The sequence below is a fragment of the Phaenicophaeus curvirostris genome, chromosome 2, assembly GCF_032191515.1.
Source record: "Phaenicophaeus curvirostris isolate KB17595 chromosome 2, BPBGC_Pcur_1.0, whole genome shotgun sequence".
Lineage (NCBI taxonomy): Eukaryota > Metazoa > Chordata > Aves > Cuculiformes > Cuculidae > Phaenicophaeus > Phaenicophaeus curvirostris.
The window spans coordinates 66105377-66126490 of NC_091393.1; the positions used below are offsets into that span (position 1 = coordinate 66105377).

Below are 21114 nucleotides of genomic sequence, written 5' to 3' on the forward strand. Positions count from 1 at the left end.
AAACAATCTTATTTTAGTCCCTCCAAACCCAAACTTTTTACTGAGGTTGAAATATTCCTTTAATGTATTGAAAATATTACCCTATTGATGTGTAAGCTGTTGTTTCTGAGCCTTCTATACTTTTCATGCAGTCAGCTATTTCCTGTGAATGCATTATAACCAACAACACCATAAGTTCACCCCATAACTGGCATGGGAATAAAACCTAAGAATCTTTTGAAATCCATCTCAGTGAAATAATTGTTCCTTGCCAAAGGGAAATAATCCAGCAGGCCTGTAGTTTTCAACATGCTGGTTTTGAATCCTGAGGGAAGAAAAGGGGTCCTCAAAAGCATTCAAAGAGCTAAATAAGAAATGTGACCAACTAAGCAGCCAGTGCAAAAGAAAGCAAGAGGCCTTATGACTACTGAAATGTCTTCCAAGATCCACAAATCAAAACTGCTGGGACATTGTGACAGATAGAGGGGTCAGATTGCAGCTGCAGGATGATATTCCTACATCAGTTCTATAATGAGGACAGACTTGGGTAAGGTACTGGTTCCAAGCAAGACTGTTGTCATTGTCACTGTTCAGTTTCTCAGATACACTCAATTGACAAATAGCCACCAGCAAAGACCCTTACAGCCTGCATTCACCCACAGATTTGGCCATTTCTTCAGGATACAAGCACAGAAACTGTGACCATATTATAACGAAGGAAAACACCTGTGTATTTGATGAGCTAATAATACTATTGAGATTTATATCTGCATTACCAGATTAAAAAAAAAGTCCTCCATCTCAAAAAAAAGAAAAGAATTTAAACCCCAACTGACCAGTGACTGAGCTGCTGATCTGAAACTTCCATGGTTTTGAGTCACTGTTTCTAAAGGAAAGCAAATAGAAAGCTTGTCTGATGCCAAAGGATTGAATTAAAAAAAACTAGCCCAGATGAATTTGGGTTTACTGCATATTTTAGCTTAAAGAAAAAGCAATTTTCTAATAGTAGTGATAAATTCAAGTTAAATTAAAATGTATTAAATGTAGTACAAAGTCTCAAAATCGGGCATCTTGCTCACTTTCACATATCACCTAGAACAGCAAGCTACTTACACTTGTGTTTCACTGAACAGCCAACTGTTTCACAGTACATAAGTGATAATAAAGGAGAAAGACTTGTTCTATCAGAAGAGACTTACATGTATTGGTGAAGCAGGATCAGGCTGAACACTCTAAAAACAAAACAGAAAAATAAAGTTTACTTACAGTATTTTGCCTTCACAGAAGCTAGAAGAGAATTCAGCAACTGGATATGAACTTGTGTCCTACCTTTAGGAGAGAATACTGGCAGCTGGCCATCACAAGACAGAACAACAAAACCCAAATATCTTTACAGAAGCCTTGATTCAGAGTCAGGAATCCAAGAAGGGAAACAAGAACTACTAGAAGGACAGCAAATACATTCTCCTTTATGTCTTCTGTCCTATGTGAAGAAAAGTGTAAAAAGAAACACAAATATTTGTATGTTCACTAGAACAAAGCAGGTCCATTTGCAGCTGGCATAAATTAAGAGTGTTGGAGCTATCAGAAATTACATGATCTGAGGTTTTGCTCCTGAGAGTACATTTCCATGTTCAACAAGTACTTCAGTCCCATGACAGAGACCTAACCACTGTGATAGCTAAAATAAACACATATCTGGTTTTTGTATACAAGTCTAGCACTCTCCAGATTCTTTTCCCAAATAGAACACCACAATGGAGCTGATTTGAATGTAGGCAAGTATATGTTTATTAAAAAAACCCAAACAAACACTTTAAAATGAGGAAATAAGTCATTCACTTAATAAAAAATACATATCTGACCACAAAGAATTAGATGAAAGGCAGAATTTGTCATCTGATGGTTTATTTGTTTTATCTGTTCTAATAGAACATGGAAACTGAGTTTAAAACGATGTTCATATTCAAGCTATAACAAAAGAGTTTATCAGCAGATGATTTCCATGCAGTTGGAACACAGAGATAAGACAACACAGCTAAGTAAGTAACTGCTCTGGACCTAAGCTCCCTGACTATATAGCCTGCTTTCCACAGCATGTAAAATGCTCATCTGAAATTTCTGCTGTAGAGCCCTTATTAACATACACAGCACAGCACCCATCCAAAAGCAGAGACAGAAGAGCCAGTAGCCATTAGGTACGTAGGCTACCACGTTTGAAGCTCCTAGTAGTCTGGCAGATTACCACCTGAGGTCTAATAGCAAAGGGCACTGCCGAAAGTGTTGATGCCAAATGAAGCTGAGGCACTAGGAAAAGGAGAGATGCTAAGATTTTTTTCTCTAAACAGATATACCTGAACTGGAACAGAGGCAGCAGCTGAAAGATCTCCTCTGGAATATCACTCTATTATTTTATTTTAAAAAAAAACAATATTTGAGCATTTGACTTACAATACTCTGGGACCATTCCACTTCTGTATTTTTGCACAAAACCCCAATTTTCTCATCAGAAAGCTCAGAACTGTGGGACCCAACAGCTGGGAGTCAAATTAAATGCTATTCTACAGGCCTGGTGCTCACATGAATCTGCTTGAAGAAGAAGGGTAGCAAGAATCACAAAAATCAACTCTGAAGAAAAACATTTTCTTCAACTTAAAGCAAACAAGCATCTATCTACTCAACTTGAATATAAGACTAAGACAATACTGAACTTATCCTCCTCTAGTGGTCTGCATTGCTCTATGGACATGTGGATCCATCCACTGTAAAACTACACAGAGTTGCATGAAAACGAAAAAAAAAGCTTACCTGTCCAACAATGCCAACAAGGTAAGACGATCGTACCAGACTTTAATCCATTTGCCAGGAAATATAATAAACTTGTAAAACTGCCTGTTCAGTTTCCGCTGTGCTGAAGAACATGAAGAATCCTCAGGGTCCTGGCTGGGTTGCTTTAAAAACAAACAAATCAGAAACACACAAAACACATTTTAACACTGACATACCAAAACACGTGTTTAAAAGGCCAAACCTACATGGCGTTTCATATTTTTTTTTCTAAAAGGATGGTGACAGCATATTTATTTTCTTCATTTTAAGTGAGAAACAAAAATATCATACCAGCTTAACAACTGCAGATGGACAGAAGCTTTATCAATTGTGGAGCTCAATAGTGATAGTATGCTTTAAACATAAACACTAACATTCACTTTTTAGTCACAATCCAATGTTTGTCTAGAGTTCTTTTATAAGAATTTTTTCCTTACATCAGGGTAATTTCAGCACAACACTAAACCACATGTAATAGGATAAATCCTTGTCTTTAATCAAAACATCAAGTACGCTTTCAGGCCTAGAGGTGCAACTTAACTCTCCTTCCAGAACACAGCTTTGTTTATCTATGCTGAGATGCTTTGAATACCACATCAGGTGTGCATCCTCAAGAACAGCAATAGGAGGAACAAAAATTGCAAACAAGCACAAACAACATAACCATCATTAGTTTAAGAGTCTCTAATCTTACCATCACAATCATAAATCTTTCCCTTTGAATATTGATTTTATCATATTCTAAGGCCATTTCTTCTTGCCTGTGTTTGAACAACAGCATTTCAGATTTCCCTCACCTTTACATCTGCACTCCTTCAACCACACTTGTGGGAGGGAGGCTTATCTACAGACCATCAGCCAAGTCTGAAAAGCTAGATGACAGAAAAAAAACCTCTGCAAAGTAGGAATTTCTTCACAAAGTACACCAATAATTGACTTCAGGAAAAAAAAAAAAAGACAAAAAACCCCACTTAATTTTCTTTCAAGAACAATTTGTCTGAGATTTATAATCAGTGTTAAAGCCTAGTGGTTTTCAACCTCCTTCAGACTCCCTATTGTTCAAGACAATTAATGAACATTAGATAATAAATATATATAATATGAAACTCAAGGCAATGTTTACATTAGAATTATTTGTGTTAGATTAACTTTCCTAGGCAGAGAAGGGGATTTCTGTGTGAAACAGTTGATCACCACCTTGAATTGTAACAGTCAGAAAAACATGGATTTTTAAACAACCTGTCCATTTGCACGAAGAACTTGTTAAATTTTCTCTCTGATTACTGGAATAATTTCTAATCTTAACTTTCCAGGAAAAGGAATTTTACACATAATTTACACATGACTTAATGTATTGCTGCGTGTTAACTGGGAACCAACTCATAGATATCCTTAGGCTGCTGGCAAATGTGAGGTAAAGCAGGCTAGCTTAAGATTAGGAGAAATAAGTTCACGTTTATGCTCATATCTCATGCTTCCAGTTGACTAGAAGTGTACAAATGTGCATTACCAGGTAGCTCAGCTTCTACCAGCACAGGACAGTAGGTCACTCAAGTTTCTGAGCATTCAGACATGCAAGGGGATGCCAAGCTGTTCGGCATTCTTTCATTTATTAACAATTTCAAGTAAGTTAAAAGCTGTGAAACTGATGGCAATCCTTCTACCATGCTGCTTTTAAAATCTAAAATTAGTTATGTACTTAAAATCGTAGTATTCCTACTACCGCTTTTAAAAGTCACTAAATTGCAGAGTTGGGGCATTTTTAAAGAAAAAATATATTTTAAAATATTACAGTTGCTAATATTGTTTCTATTGGGTCCTACTTCCCAACAAAAAGTAATGTGAAACTCAATCAATTGTAATAATTAGCTTCATATAACATATGTATTGCTTACTATAACTAAATAAAACAATCAAAATGGTGGCAGAGTCCATTAAAAACACCTGAGGATCTGATTGTTTTGTCCTCAGAACAGCTTAACGTATTTAACTGAATGCATAAGTTAACATTTTGGCTCTTCAGAAACTGTAATGTTTGGATGAAGTCCATTAAATGAAGCTTGCAGTACTTGGGACAGAGTCAGATTTTGGAGCTGCGTTTGGAAAGTCTCTAACAAGCCCCGAGCAAGTCACTAAATCTAATTGCATCTCCTATCAAAAAAGTGCTTATAAAAATACACTTCATAAATTTATATGGTGGCAGAGACAGCCTGAAACCCTAGCTTTGTTGAAATCAGTGACACAACTTTTCCCGAGTTATACAGACTCAGAATTTCATGTTCAATAAAAAAAAAAAATTAGAAACTAGGAAGTTCTGAAATTACTGCCCGGCCTTGTTACAAACTTGCTATGTGATCTTGAGTGATAGCCTTACTTCTTGATAGTGCAGTTTTCCTGGAAGAGTTAAGAAAAAAATAGGCATGATAACTGTTCTCTAATTTACAGGCAGTTTAAAGATTATAAATATCTGGAAAACATCTGGTAGAAGTCTCTGTCCAAGCCTAAAATACATAGGACAATATTCTGATTTCTAATTTAAAATAGTTCCTTTGTACAAGTTGCTTCTAGCTTCAAGTTCTTGTGCAAAATCCACAATGAAAGATAATTAGCTAGCATTTTAAGGTTATTCATAAACTAGAATCTTCCATGGAAGAAAAGAGAAGGTTAAAGCTATTATGAAAGGAATTGTAAAAACAGATTACAGCCTTAAGCCATTGGTCACAGATCCCAAGCACTGTAAAGTTCAAGTATGTCCACATATTACTACACAAATTGAATTCTGAGGGCCTTTTTCATTTACCAGCTGCATTGAGGAGGTGGTTCTGACATTCCACAACAGACATCCAGAAGTCTGATTGCCTAATTCAGAAAAGTGAAGCCAGACACAAATTTTAGGATAATAACGAATCGTCATACTATTAAAATCTGGTAGCGTGTCTAAAATCCTAACAGCTGTGTCCTCTTCATTTCAAATGAAATAAAACCAAAGACAGAAGATGAACTTTTTAGGTGATGGAGTCTTTAAGTACTCCCCTAGGACACTACTCAGTGTCAAGCAGAAAGCAGCTGAATTAGGTCCATCAACATAAAATATATTTTCTCCCACACGAGCAATACCAGGCAAAGTAGTATAGAAAATCAACAAAACTGTCTCAGGAACAAGCCTGCAGCATTTGTTTATAAAGCAATTTATCAAAATGCTAGAAAGTGAGATATTACAATGTACCCGTGGGCTTTCTGAAAGGGTCCTTCGTGCCACCATTAGTAGGAGCTGCTGCTGAAGAGCACTTGCTGCTTGATCCCCGGAAGACGGTTCTTGGCTCTCTGAAGTAGTGGTACTGGAGGAGCTGAACTGTATTTCACTGAGCACAGAGGGGAACAAAGGAGAGACACTGTTTTAAGCAGGATTTTCCTAGTATTTCTGAAACACTACAGGAGGAAGCCTGTAATTATGTTGTTGGTTGGCTCACTGCACACAAAGCCTTCCACTCCTGTACCTGAAATCTAGCCCAGGATCACAAAGCAGTTAACATGCATGGTCTGCTATATTCACTGCAGAGAAACAGGTACTTCTGTATCATCATTTCTCTCATCCTGGGATGAACGCCTACAATGAATCGCACTTCAGAAGTGTCACCCTCTGCCCACTGACTATAATTCAGGTCAGCAGCGTAGCTACTGCAAAGATCCTGGATTAGCTTTCAAGCAGCTCACTGAGTAGCAAGCTAGTCTGGCCTCACCTGCACTGAATGTGGTGAGTACTGATTTCCCCCACTGAGACGACAAGAACATCCTTCTGCCCTAGCAAGGTGACAACGTTACATGAGCTAATTCACGTAAGTTCTGTACTGAGCATAAACTCACCCCGAACCTGCCTTGAGCAAGATACTAGGTTTTTTTCCTGTTTATGTTATAGATAAAGCACTTAAACAGTTTACTTGAAGTAACATTCTGCACTTACAGCAGCAACACCTGTTCATGTGTTACCATAACACAACTGACTGAGTCTCAGCAGTCATTTCATTGAAATGAAATAACTGTTACCTGGGGAAAAGATATATTTTGAATATTTTTTGTTTATTCTCTTCCAAATAGAGTCTTTACTTCAGGTGCCCTGCTTTAAGCTCATTACTCCCCTGCTTCTGGATGCCTGCACTGAGCTCTTATTACTTTCATATCTGCATGAGGTAAAAGCACCTCAGTGCTCATGCAAGGTAGTCAATACCTATTGTTCCTATTTTTCATAAAGGAAAGACAAGCATGAAGAAACTAGAGCAATCTGCCTATAGTCAGGCAGGAAGCCTGCGGTAGAGCAGAGAACAAAGCTTTCATATTCCACACCCTATGCTTGCCCCCAGGCCATCCTATTAATTTTATTGAACTCAACCTTCCATGCTTTTGGGCACCAATTCCCAAAACCTGTCATGTACCCCTTGTTACAGCCTTGTACCTGTCCTGCACAAAAACACTCTGTTAACATAAGGTGCAGCGTCTAGTGCTGTGCTGGTATAAGGTTCTAGCAGGGCTGAAGAGTGATACCAACAGCTTGAAACATACACTCTCCTTTTCCTTCTCCCCTCCAGGACCTGATAGCTCTGTCTGGACCAAAAGGAACACCAGCAGCCCCAGGATGTCACCAGAGGAGCCATCCTGCCTCTGGTCTCCAAGCCAGGTAGTTTAGTTTTTTTCAAGGCCTTGATGGCTATCAGGCTTGGATCCCACATCTGATATCAACCATCTGCCACTCCAGCAGAGGTATCAGCTGAGTAGAAATGAGAGCACCCCATGTTCCTGACCCTAATGGTCTCCCCTTTACTCCCCACTCCTCATGGTACAAGCAGAAGTATGATCTGCTCCACAGAGTGAGGACAGCTGTCAAGTTCCCTTTGGACAGTACTAGGAATTGAGGACTTGGTCCAAACCACTTATGTCCCAGCCGCAAGGCAGCGCTCCTTAAGAATGTCTCTTTTTTTGTGAGTCTTGTTTAGCACCTTGACAGCAGTCAATAACAAAAGAATACAGAAGGGATGGGGAAAAATCCAAGATCCTGGATCAATCAGTCTCCTGGGGCAATGGGGATTCGGAGAGAGTGTGCTGGTGAGGACCACCAGTACATCACCACACAAAAAGTGGGGGACAACACACCTGGGGGTGCTAAGGGAGATACGGGCACTCTGGTGCTAGCTACTGCAGTTATCAGGCAATTGGGAATGAACTCTGTTCCCTCTAAGAGGGAAGGCTCGGCAGCTCAGCTGAAGTGCATTTACACCAATGCACGCAGCATGGGGAATAAGAAGGAAGAGCTGGAAACTGTTGTAGGGCAAGGAGCCTATGATGTCATTGCCATCATGGAAACGTGGTGGGATGACTCATATAACTGGAGTACAGCTATGGTGGGGTACAAACTCTTCAGGCGAGATAGGAAGGGTAGGAGAGGAGGCAGGGTAGCCCTCTTTGTAAGGGAGGACTTGGACACCGTTGAGATGGATTGTGGTGGTGAGGAGATTGAGTGCCTGTGGGTTAAAATCAGAGGAGCCCACCAGAAGGTAGATTTTGTGATGGGAGTCTGTTACAGACCACCCAGCCAAGGAGAAGCAGCTGATGAGCTCTTCTATAAACAGCTGGGGTTAATCTCTAGATCAATGCCTCTCGTTCTTGTGGGAGACTTCAATCTGCCTGATATCTGCTGGGAGTACAACACAGCAGAAAGGAAGCAGTCTAGGAGGTTCCTGGAGTGCATGGAAGACAACTTCCTTGCACAGCTGGTGAATGAACCAACAAGGGAAGGTGCCCTCCTGGACCTGCTGTTTGTGAACAGAGAAGGCCTTGTAGGGGATGTGGCAGTAGGTGGACGCCTAGGACTAAGTGACCATGAGATGATAGGGTTTTCTGTTCTAGGTGAAGTGAAGAGGGTGGTTAGTAGGATGGTAGCATTAAATTTCCAGAGGGCAGACTTTGAACTCTTCAGAAGGCTGGTTGGCAAAGTCTCATGGGAGACAGTACTCAAGGGCAAGGGAGCCCATGAGGGCTGGGAGCTCTTCAAAAAGGAAATCCTAGAAGCTCAGGAGAAAGCCATCTCCGTGTTCCGGAAAAAAAGACAGCAGGGGAGAAAACCAGCTTGGTTGAACAGAGAGATCTTGAGTGATATCAAGAAGAAGAGAAACGTTATGGGCTCTGGAAGAGGGGACAGGCCTCTTGGGTGGACTACAGGAGGGAAGTGAGATTGTGTAGAGAAAAAATCAGAAGGGCTAAGGCTCAGCTAGAAATCAGATTGGCAAAGTCTGTGAAAGATAACAAAAAAATCCTTCTATAAATATATAAATAATAAAAGGAGGACTAGGGAGACCATACAGTCCCTATTGGACGCAGAAGGAACAACAGTGACAGGGGATGAGGAAAAGGCTGAGGTACTTAATGCCTTCTTTGCTTCAGTCTTTAATTGTAAAGAAAGTTGTTCCATCTGTGTACAAACCCAGGAGCTAGAGGAGCATAATGAGGCTCCCGTGATCCAAGAGGAGGTGGTCAGAGCCTTGCTAGCCCGACTCAACACCCACAGGTCTATGGGACCGGACGGGATTCACCCTAGGGTATTGAAGGAGCTGGCGGATGTGCTGGCCAAACCCCTTTCCATCACCTTCCAACAGTCCTGGAAGACTGGGAAAGTCCCACTGGACTGGAGGCTGGCTGATGTTGTGCCCATCTACAAGAAGGGTCGCAGGGAGGATCCAGGGAACTACAGGCCTGTCAGTCTGACCTCAGTGCCAGGGAGAGTCATGGAGCAGGTGATCTTGAGTGCTGTCATGAAGCACATGCAAGAGAACCGGGTGATCAGGCCCAGTCAACACGGGTTCACAAAAGGCAGGTCTTGCCAAACTAACCTGATCGCCTTCTATGACAAAGTAACTCGGCTGCTGGATGAGGGAAAGGCTGTGGATGTGGTCTTCCTGGACTTCAGTAAAGCCTTTGACACAGTTTCTCACAGCATTCTGCTTGAGAAACTGTCAGCCTCTGGCCTGGACAGGCGCACACTCTCCTGGGTGGAAAACTGGTTGGCTGGCCGGGCCCAGAGAGTGGTGGGAAATGGTGTGAAATCCAGCTGGAGGCCAGTGACAAGTGGGGTTCCCCAGGGCTCAGTGCTGGGTCCAGCCCTATTCAATGTCTTTATCAATGACCTGGATGAAGGCATTGAGTGCACCCTTACCAAGTTTGCGGACGACACTAAGCTGGGTGGAAGTGTCGATCTGCTGGAGGGTAGGGAGGCTCTGCAAAGGGATCTGAACAGGATGGACCGCTGGGCTGAGTCCAACAGCATGAGGTTTAACAAGGCCAAATGCCGGGTCCTGCACTTGGGGCACAACAACCCTATGCAGTGCTACAGACTCAGAGAAGTCTGTCTAGAAAGCTGCCTGGAGGAGAGGGACCTGGGGGTGTTGGTTGACAACAGACTGAATATGAGCCAGCAGTGTGCCCAGGTGGCCAAGAAGGCCAATGGCATCTTGGCTTGGATCAGAAACAGTGTGACCAGCAGGTTCAGGGAGGTTATTCTCCCTCTGTACTCGGCACTGGTGAGACCGCTCCTTGAATCCTGTGTTCAGTTCTGGGCCCCTCACCACAAGAAGGATGTTGAGGCTCTGGAGCGAGTCCAGAGAAGGGCAACGAAGCTGGTGAGGGGGCTGGAGAGCAGGTCTTATGAGGAGCGGCTGAGAGAGCTGGGGTTGTTTAGCCTGGAGAAGAGGAGGCTGAGGGGAGGCCTCATTGCTCTTTATAACTCCCTGAAAGGAGGTTGTGGAGAGGAGGGAGCTGGCCTCTTCTCCCAAGTGACAGGGGACAGGACAAGAGGGAATGGCCTCAAGCTCCGCCAGGGGAGATTTAGGCTGGACATTAGGAAAAAATCTTTCACAGAAAGGGTGATTGGGCACTGGAACAGGCTACCCAGGGAGATGGTTGAGTCCCCTTCCCTGGAGGTGTTTAAGGCACGGGTGGACAAGGTGCTAAGGGGCATGGTTTAGTGTTTGATAGGAATGGCTGGACTCGATGATCTGGTGGGTCTCTTCCAACCTGGTTATTCTATGATTCTATGATTCTATGATTCAATCAACAAATTTAGGCAGGCAGAAAGAGAGGAAGGCTGAAGGCATGCCTCCCAGGAGAAAAAGACCTTGTCCAGCTTGAAGGGAGGCAATGGATTTTTTGTTTCATTTTGTTTCCTCAGGATGAGTTGTCCTGTTACTTGTTATTGTGGGTGCAATCCTGGGATTCCATGTTCACAGCAGGAAAAAGCCCAGGCTATGAAGGAACATTGCTCTGGGAATTCCTGCCCAAAAGGCAACTCAGCAAAACAGCAGGGGAATAGAACAGTGGCTGCTCATGCCCTCCTAAATGAACAGTTGATCTCCAAAATCTTTCTGCACCTTTAGCTGTCCTTCTACAAAAGCCAAGTAGAGTCAAGAATATTGCTAGACTGGACCATATGTTTTATCCCATACTTACCAAGAATGGAAATGGCAGAAGGACAGATTGATAGGCCAATATATCCCCCTGGTACTCTGCTCTATCAGTTCTCAGAAATCAAAATTCTTTTACGCATAAAACTTCTTCCAAGAATAAACTTTAGAGATCAAAACATCTCCCACCAGATTTGAAGATAACTGAAAAGCCAAGAAGCTCATAATCTGTTTTATGTTTACAGAAAAAAAATCATAGCTCCACCTATCAGCAACTGACAGTGGGAAATTCTAAAAGTTCATAGGCCTGAAAAGGCAATTAGGGCTGAGAGACTGGGAAGGCAGAGGTAGCAAAGCAACAAATTCCAAAATCAGAAGCTGTTATCTGACCTTCATCTGCCTCCTCTGCCTTTTATTCAGACTCATCTGTCTGTATCTCTTCTTATTCTTTTCTCATCTTCTATTCCCCCCAGACCACATTTACTATTTTTCCTACTCCTTTTCCCTATTTTCCACACAATCTCCTTCTGGCATTCACTTCCTACCCCCAAAGCTGAATCGCTTGCACAGCCACTTAGAAGCTGTACATCTTGTCTGATCACATTGTTACCACACTGACAGCAAATATCAGTAAGAAATGCGATGGTGGTGTTTGTGTTTTTGTAAGCCAATAAACTAGGTTCCATAAATTTGTTACCATATATAAATAGTAGCAAACAGTCTAATCATAAAATCATTATAACAGAGCTGATCACAGTATAACATGGAATCTTGCTAAACAGAAAATCTGTTCATTTGCAGAATCAAATTAATGTTATCAAGATCTACTACAGTAAACTGCACTGCTAATGTAAGCAAAGGTATAATTGAACTAAATTTTGAATAATAAATTATCAACTAAAAATATCTTTGATAAATATACAACCTGTGCACATCAAATGCAAAAGGTACACAGCTCCCTCTAGCGATAACTCATTATAAAATCAGGAACTTTTCTGGCTCACAATTCAGCTTTGTAAGAACGCTGAGTAAACACAAGCTAGTTGAGCAATCATCCAACACCAGTCATGTTTTAGTATAACCATACAGCACTGGAAAAAAAATTTCTTTCTCCCTCTCTGAAAATTTTGTGACAGTTGCTTATACCGCTGACAATTTGGCCCAAGTCATTCAATTACATCCCAGCCTAAGTCATCCCTGTTGTTAAGGATTAGCTAGCCTTGAGTCTGAACATCTCTCAAGGCAAGCTCACTATACAGGCATGCCACACAATTAGTAAGAATTCCCAGTCAATGAAGTGTAGTGTTGCAGGGCATGATTAAATTTCATTTTAACTTGCACATCAGAGAAAAAAGACGAGGAACCTTGTAACCAACTTCACAACAGTCACACTAACAAAGCACCTTCCTCTTGGTCCTCATGTGCCTAAAACCAGAAAGATCCTACTAGATTGCTTCAGGCAGGTGCCTGGGTCACTAGAAAGCTTAACAGTTTGTAACATAAATATCCACAGCGATGATAATATAGCTGAAAGCTATTTGTAATACTCACTAAAACACCACTCAAGTCAAAGCAGCTATTGCTGTGGTATTTCAAGAAGAGCCAGAGTGATGTTCACAGTCGGGAATCTCCTCTTCTGCACATCCAGTGAGTTATCACTGCTGAGTTACTGATTTGAGTTTGCCGAACTGAGACCTGAGCAATCTGGTTGTACCAGAGCCAGCTAGAGCTAATGACAGAGCAGGAACTCCAAATGCCCTTACTTCTGTGTCCTTTCAAAACAGGCTGTGGTACAAATGTAGGAGTTTGAACTGGCATTGGAAGTATTTGATCAACAGCAGCCCTCAGCTTACTGAAGGGTGCCTCTGTTACTCAATGCCGATGTCTTCCTACCACCACTTCAGCAGCTTTGCTCCTTCTCACCTAAAATGGCCCCTATGCTGTTTCATGTCACCTCACCACAAAGGCCTCTTGCTACATCTGTACCCATTGCTCATCAGGTCTCCACTGCAAAGCTGCCAGCATTAATTTGACCGCACTATTGCACAAATCCAGACCAAGATTAAATCCACTAGTTGCGGATCTTTCCTTTTTAAGCAGCAGATGATTTACAGTTCACAATTGTACCAATAAATAACAAGACTTAAAAACTAAAAAGCAATTTAAAGCATATAAAAAAATGAAATATGCAAAAGTGCGAGCACTGTTAAGATTGGACAATGATGTGACAAACCCTATCATAGCAAACATGTAAAATCTGTGAAGAAGAGGAGGCAATCCTCACTTTTTGTGGTAGAAAATCAATTATAATTTTTAAAAATTATTAATTCAGAATACATATTTTAACTTTCCTTAGCGGTTATTGCTGAGAGAAGCTCAAGGTAAAGATGAAATCTCTCCTAAATCTTGTTCAGATTTTGTACTTGTGTAACAGGATTTGGGGAGGATATTTGGCATGTGTTTTAGCTAACAATAACAGCACCCCTATCAATAATAAGGTAGAACAGTATAGTTTACAGAACAGAAAAGCAGCATGCAGTGAGTAACTGACGCTACAGACAGAAAAGGATACAAGATCACTGTTAATGTTTTGAAATAGATTACAAAATAAGCACTAGTACCTATTAAAACCATTAATCTAGATACTACATATGGACAGAAAACCCTTGCTGAGCATGTTTATCAGTGGTGTTGAAGGCATAAAGTTATACACACCTTCTTACTTAGGTGGTGTAAGAACAGAATGCACTCAGTGTACCTTTATTTCTCTGTATTTGGGATTTGTTTTTATTTTGATAGCAAGCATAAAAGTCCAGAACTTATAAGCTTATTATATTTCAGAGCAAAGATAAACATACTAACAACATTAAAAACAAACAGCATTTACTAGCTAATAAACTAGAGGATGCATTTTGAGAAGATGAAGCCTTACTGGAATTAATGCAATAACAGCACCCACAGTTCCATTATCTCCAGCGTCTTTTGAAACATTCATTTTAGCTCTCCTTGTGAAAGGGTGGGGGTAGGGAAGAGGAGCCAGGCCCAAAAGCCAAAGACTAATCCTTGCTCCTGAGCAGGATTGTGCTGCCATCGTGTGGCAGGATGCCCCACTCTAATCTCTTGAGTCTCATTCTCCTGCAACACGGACTTCCCTGCTCTTTGTTCACTGAGTAAAATGGGAACTAAAAACTACAAATACAGGAAAGGATTTTAATTGGCCAAGCTAACAAAGCGCTCTCTCCTATTCTTAGCAAACCAGCAGAAAACTGCTACTGAGTTTTGTAGAGCACTTTTCAGAAAAGTCAATGGCTTTATTATAATTTAAACATTACCATTTTCAGCATGCACATGCACACACACACCAAGCTCATTTATGTGTTCAAGCAGCACTCCGCTCAGGCAACCAGCTCATCTGAAATCACTGATTCCCAAAAGGAAATATATGATATTTGTCACATCCACTGCAAAGTGTGCTCAGCTGCAAAATTTCACGAACTATCAAGCAGCTTTAAGAAATCTTGAAGAGTCAGCAGCCTATTACTAGAGCAGTGGGTGATCTTTGTCATTTTTGCCACTTTGCTGAGAAATATAAAGATACTTTGGTGATACAGTATTTTGTCATTCTAAAATGGCATTTTGAAACATTAAAAATAATTATAATTTTTTTAAAAATCTGCTTATAAGTCTACTTTCTTCAATAAGGAATAAACCTCCTAGGTTCAGGGAATTTTCCAGTGGTGAACATAGTAAAGTATTAAGGGATTTACACAGGAGATGTACAGTATTGCTAAGGCATTCAGATAGATACTTTCATATAGTATAATGCACTCAAGCAGCTTATTCAGGGGTGTAAATGTAAGTCAAATACGTTAACTCATTGATTTGAAGTTCTCTCTTTTGCCCAGGGCCATAAATACTAGCAATCTGCAGCTATTCTAGATTTTAAGCAAAGAAGGTGCTTTCACTTACAACTGTGAGATTTTCATGAAACTGTGAAACTATTCTTCTAGAATTTCTTTCTTAAAAGAAATGCCTCATGTAGCCTCAATACAATTATTTTATTGAAGAAAAAAGTCTCTGTTTCATCTTTCTATCTAATAGGTCTCTTCCTTTCTCAAGAGAAAGCCAATAATGCAACGTAAGTGAAAGAAACTGATATGGAGAGGGTTCTGAGATCCATCACTGAATTATAAAATGACCATTTCACTTATTCATCATTGAAAAGAATGATCAAATTTTGTAGGCTATACATTCAGGCAGTATATTATTTTAGTACTTGATACTTCGGAAAAGAAACTACAACAGTTCACATTAGTTGAAGAATATTTTTTATAGATGTGAAACCAGGAATAATATACCTACATATCAGTCTCTTATATTCAAGGAATCTAGAAAGACAGGACAGTATTTCAAATACACATTGGTTAAAGCTACATTACTGATAAGTATCAAATACTGACATATTTTTCTTCAGTATGCATGTACACACACAGAGAGAGAGGTTGCTTCACCTTCTAAACAATAACGCCACTACGCAAAGAAAGTGCATTTAGAACAGCAGTTAAACATGTTTAAATACACTTTAGCTTGGTACAGCAAGTATGCACAGAATATGTGATTGCTGTTAAATTTATATATTGGCATTGGTGCCTTACAGCCCTATTAGCCTCTCTATTTGGGATAGATCATGCAAATCACACAAAAATGATTAATGCTGTTACTACAATTACTGTAAGGTTCTACATTTTCAATTATATTTATGAGCCACTTTACATGTAATGCCTAGATAATCCAACAGCTCACATTTATCTTTTTGACTGCTTATCAAAACTCAGTTACTTAATTACAAGGGACAGTCAAGATAATTAAAGAAACACCTAGGAAAGGTCTGCTTTCTGTCACAGAGTGGCAGACAGGTGTGTGAGAGTGACACCTCCTTATCTGTACAACATTTATTAGTTTAAACTTGTTTCTCTTTACCCCAGAAAACAGATATATACCTCTAATGATGCTTTAATTTGTACATTCTTTTACCTCAAATTTTTAATAATGTGTTACTGTTAATTATTGTGGAGTTCACTTTGTAGCACTAATCTAATGGGAAGATTTTTAACTTAAGGTTGTAACTATTACATACAGGTAAGATATACACCTAGTGGCCATTTGGTGAAAAGTCAAACTAACCATGCAAAAAGGCATTTCATGCTTATGTTAAGTGGCCTTTTAACATAAATGTTAACTTTCTCATCCTTATCTGCCTTGCCAGATGCCGAGCACATAGTCAAAACACACAGCATAGAAACATTAAGGATGCACTGTAAGAGACAAAGGCTGGTAAAGAGGCTAATGCAATGGGGCAGAAGAATGGTTTCCAAAATGAGAAAGCTATTTCGAATTTTTCACACCAAAACAGACTCAAGTGGTCTTTCTGTAACTAGTTTCTAATGTAATGAATGAGTTAAGAATACAGTTTATACTTTGTCTTGTCAAAGCCTGTCACCAAGCAATTTATGACTAGAGGTGAACTTGGCAAGGTAATGAGAGCATCAAATTTAGAGGCAATTAGCTCAGCAGGGAACCCATTCCACAGGGACTGCTGGCAAGAGGTGTTGCTGGCAAGATAACAGACAGAAGTGGGGTGAGGGTAATTACACGAAAAATAATTGGGGAACTGATTAGCTACCTGCCAATGTCTAAATAACTTACCAAACTCAGTAACAAGTATCACCTGCCAAAGTGAGGGTTAAGATGGGAAAGAAACTATCTTTTTGGTGATCATTGCAACAAAAAAAACGCTCTTTTAAATTTACTTTGGCTAACATCAGTTTTTAATTATTTTGAGAGCTGGACTGCTGGACCAGAGAAAGACAATTTGGTGAAACACAAATATGGAGACAATTTGAAACAATTTTAATTCTCAGTAGCCTTTGGCAGAGTTAAGGGATAATTTTAGAAATTACAAGCAATAGAACAAAAAAAGGAGAAAAATTAGAATCTTGTGCAGTACAATATCAAATTAACATTGATAAACTGAAGAATATTCCAATGATCATCCCATGACACTGCAGAGCCAAAAAGAGGTGATGACTGCTGATATTTTAAGCCAGTCAATTCCCTCAAACAATACTGCTTCCAATGTTAAGGAGCCTCTTAAGGAAGAATATACTAACTCCTTCCAATTTGGACATCTGCTTTCTCTGTCACGCTGTAATCCATACCCGTGCCACAGCATCACTTCTGTGACAGAGCGGCAAGACTTTGCATGATTTGTGAGAAATGGATTTCAGAACCTATACCAAGAAGGTAAGATAAATTGTTTTTCAGGCCATAGAAATACGCCTTTAATTTCAATTCCTAATAATCCATTGTGAAATGCCAGACTGTTTAAGTTTTTACTACTGGAGCAGACAATAGTAGGACTCAACAGATAGGAATAACAAGTTACAATTTGAATTTAAGATCATTAAACATTAATTAGTGTGCCTCAAGTCCTTCTTTAATGGCTTCTTTTGAGTAATATTTAAATACTGTCTCCAGTTTTGCATAACTTAGTTAAAATGTATTTACCTATGGCCAATTCATAAGGCAATTACATTATTCTTGAGAAATTAGCCGGTGTTAATACCCTCTCCAGACAAAATTCCTTCCCCATTCACAAGTTGCACCGTTACCCAGAAGTGCCACAGCTCCAAGCACACCAGCGCCTCTGATCTGCTGCTTCTCACAACACCACCCTCAAAGGAGGACATCTCTTGCCATCACCTGGCCTGGGCCAATTCTCCTTCTCATAGAGGAGCACATCAGGGCACAGACCATGCACATCCACATACTTACTCCACTGGCTCAACTCAGTCTGATATTTTCCATTTAGTAGAAGCTTAACCTTAATACTGTAAAGCAACTATGATTGGTAAGTGTTTTAAGAGCTTACATACATCTACTTGCAGACATGTCTATCGTTCTCCTTAAGCTTATTCCAGATTCTGAAATCTGGGCTCCAGAGATCAAAACCCTATCCCTCCTATTCAAGGGTATGCCACCTCATAAACCCAGTCACTCATTTTCTCCCACTTCCTTTGAACTCATGTCTCTCTTCTAATATCCTTTCATAACAGCAGCATCTCCTGTTGGTATGGTCTACTCACACAACGAGCACCTCCATCAGAGGAGGACCTGCCCTCAAGGGAATAATTTGCATTCAAGAGCTCACTGCAGACAGACACACAGAAGCGATTGTAAGTGAAGCAATCATTGATTATGCATTGTGCTTTATTTTATTGTATTTGCCTTTTTCTTCAACAATAAAAAGATCATTTGTTAAAAACTGTGATTATTTATCTTATATTTAACCATGGATAAGAAACTCACCTGACATAAAAGTGAGGTGCATGCATGCAGGTGGGGATAGGGGAAAGCGGGGAGGAAAGATGCCTCATTCCTGAACTGTCTTTAAAGGTATTTCTCTTTTTTTTAAAAGGCTGTAAATATTCCATATTGTCTAAATACAAAATCATTTCATGGTGAACACCCGAAGAAGTGTTCCTTTCCTTCCTGTGCCATCCTTCAATCTACACAATGGAACTGTCCATTGAACAAATAGTTCTCACTCATCTCTCTGGCCTAATCATATTACCATATGCCCTTGCAAAAACCAAATGGGCACGCTTGGACTTCCTTGTCCTCTTTCTTTTTTATCATGTGAACTTCTGCTTTGTATTTTCCTTCACACTGCTTTTTTCTTGGAAAAGCTCTTGTGTTCTGTCTTCCCATTGACTCTCACACAGAAACAGTCCTGGTAACCCTCTCATCTTTGCTGCCTTCTTCTGTTCCACAGTCTGAACGGCCACTGTACTCTGAGTTTTCCAGCAAAGGTATTGATCTTTAGAAATTAAATACATGTAAATGGCTGCAGAGAATATTTGAACTTGCTTTTGTCAACAACATTTAAAACACTCCTTAAAAATAATTTACACCCCTAGAGGTCTACAAACCAAAACCTAAAAACCAGCATTTAACATAATACGGGAAGATGGAGATGTCTGTCATGATTTAACCTCAATCAGCAACTAACCACTACATAGCTGCTCACTCACTCTCCTCCAGCAGGATGGAAGAGAATTGGAAGGGTAAAAGTGAGAAACTCATGTGTTGAGATAAGAACAGTTTTATAATTGAAATATAATAATAAAAATTGTAACGAAAAGGAAAACAAAAGAGAAATAAAACTCAGGAATGACAAGTGGTGCAAATGTAAACAATTGTTCACAACCAACTGACCAATACACAGCCAGTCCCTGAGCAACAGATCCTCCACCACCCCTCCATTTGTTTTTTGTTTTGCTGAGCATGCCACCCTATGGTACAGAAAATCTGTTTGGTCAGTTGTCCCAGCTGTGTCCCCTCCCAACTTCTTGTGTACTCCCAGCCTGCTCACTGGTAGGTCAGCATAATGAGTAGAAAGGGCCTTGAATCTGAGTAAGCACTGCTGAACAATAACTAAAACATCCCTGTTTTATCAACACTGTTTTCAGCACAAATCCAAAACATAGCTCCATAGTAGCTGCTATGAAGAATCTCTCTATTCCAGCCAAAACCAGCACAAGGTCACACAAGCATCTGCCAAAGACAGATTCAGAAGGACTTCTGATATGAGAATGAAGGTTGTTCTTATCTTCCTAAAAAAAATCCAAACCAAATTAACTCACAAATGTCAGGGGACATAAGACTATTTCTGAATTCAGGTCATTGTTTCATTGTTATATGATGAAGGAGGAGGAGAATATTCCGTGCAAGATGAAACAGAAAGAGTTGCAAGAGTTAAATAGCCCCAAAGTGAAAGGTTTGATTTCAGATCAAAACTGAACTCTACCAGGCCGGTTTGGTTTTTGTTGGGCTTTTTTGTTTTGTTTTGGGGTTTTGTTTGTTTGGTTTTGGGGGCTGGGTTTTTATTTTGCTAGAGAAAGACAAAACATTTCTATTGTGGATGTACTCAAATTATTTTTTTAAAAAAACCTTCATTCACTAATTATTAAAAGCATTATTCTCATGTGTCATTTAATAGCATTCTATCGAAAATGCTAACACTGTTCTTAACATGTTCCCAAGCTTTTCAGAAGTCTAGAGTGATTCTTCCCCTCTCTTGTGCTCTGGTGAAATGACACCTGGAGTACTGCATCCAGCTCTGGAGCTCCCAGCAGAGGAAAGACGTGGACCTGTTGGAGTGGGTCCAGAGGAGAACCACAATAATGGTCAAAGGCCTGAAACATCTACCCCATGAAGAGAGTCTGAGAGAGAGTTGGGGTTGTTCAGCTTGGAGAAGACTCTGATGAGACTTAAAGGAGCTTATAAGAAAGACGGGAAAAGAACTTTTTTGCAAGGCCTGTTGTAATAGGATAAGTAGTCCTTTCTAACCCAAACAACTCTATGATTCTATGATTTATTTTCCAGTGCTCCTCTTTACATGCACCTTTTACAGCTACCATCAGTTTCATAGCTTCTAACAATGAAAAGTTTTAACATGTCTAAAAATAAGGGCTTACTTACTGAGCATTTGAAATACAATCACAGTTCGATAGCTGATGTCGAAAATTTCCTTCCTTCTGACAGCCAGCCTTTACATAACAGGATCTAATTTCCCCTTCAGAAATACAGAGGAAAAAAATCAGTTTGGTGATACGGTCATTTGTTTTACACACAGCACTTATAAAAAATACATTTTAGATCAGGCACATTTTTAAATGTAGCTTTGAGTACTAGGCTTATTTTAGTGCTTAAGCACTATGCTTATTTTAGACTTTAGAAAGCAAATTAACATCTGAAGAACTGAAAACCTGAGACAAATCAAAACACAGCAATCACAGTG

The 21114-nt window shown here is 40.0% G+C and overlaps 1 protein-coding gene across 1 annotated transcript in view; it reads right to left on the reverse strand.

Annotated features, from left to right (window-relative positions):
- Positions 1 to 21114, reverse strand: part of PCNX2 (pecanex 2) — a 155230-nt gene that overhangs the window by 111342 nt on the left and 22774 nt on the right. The window contains exons 8-12 of the mRNA XM_069852327.1: positions 20796 to 20889; positions 6035 to 6170; positions 2788 to 2930; positions 1309 to 1462; positions 1179 to 1211 (exon numbers count right to left, since the gene is read on the reverse strand). Coding sequence (XP_069708428.1) covers positions 1179 to 1211; positions 1309 to 1462; positions 2788 to 2930; positions 6035 to 6170; positions 20796 to 20889 — 560 coding nt within the window. The remainder of the gene's footprint in view (positions 1 to 1178; positions 1212 to 1308; positions 1463 to 2787; positions 2931 to 6034; positions 6171 to 20795; positions 20890 to 21114) is intronic.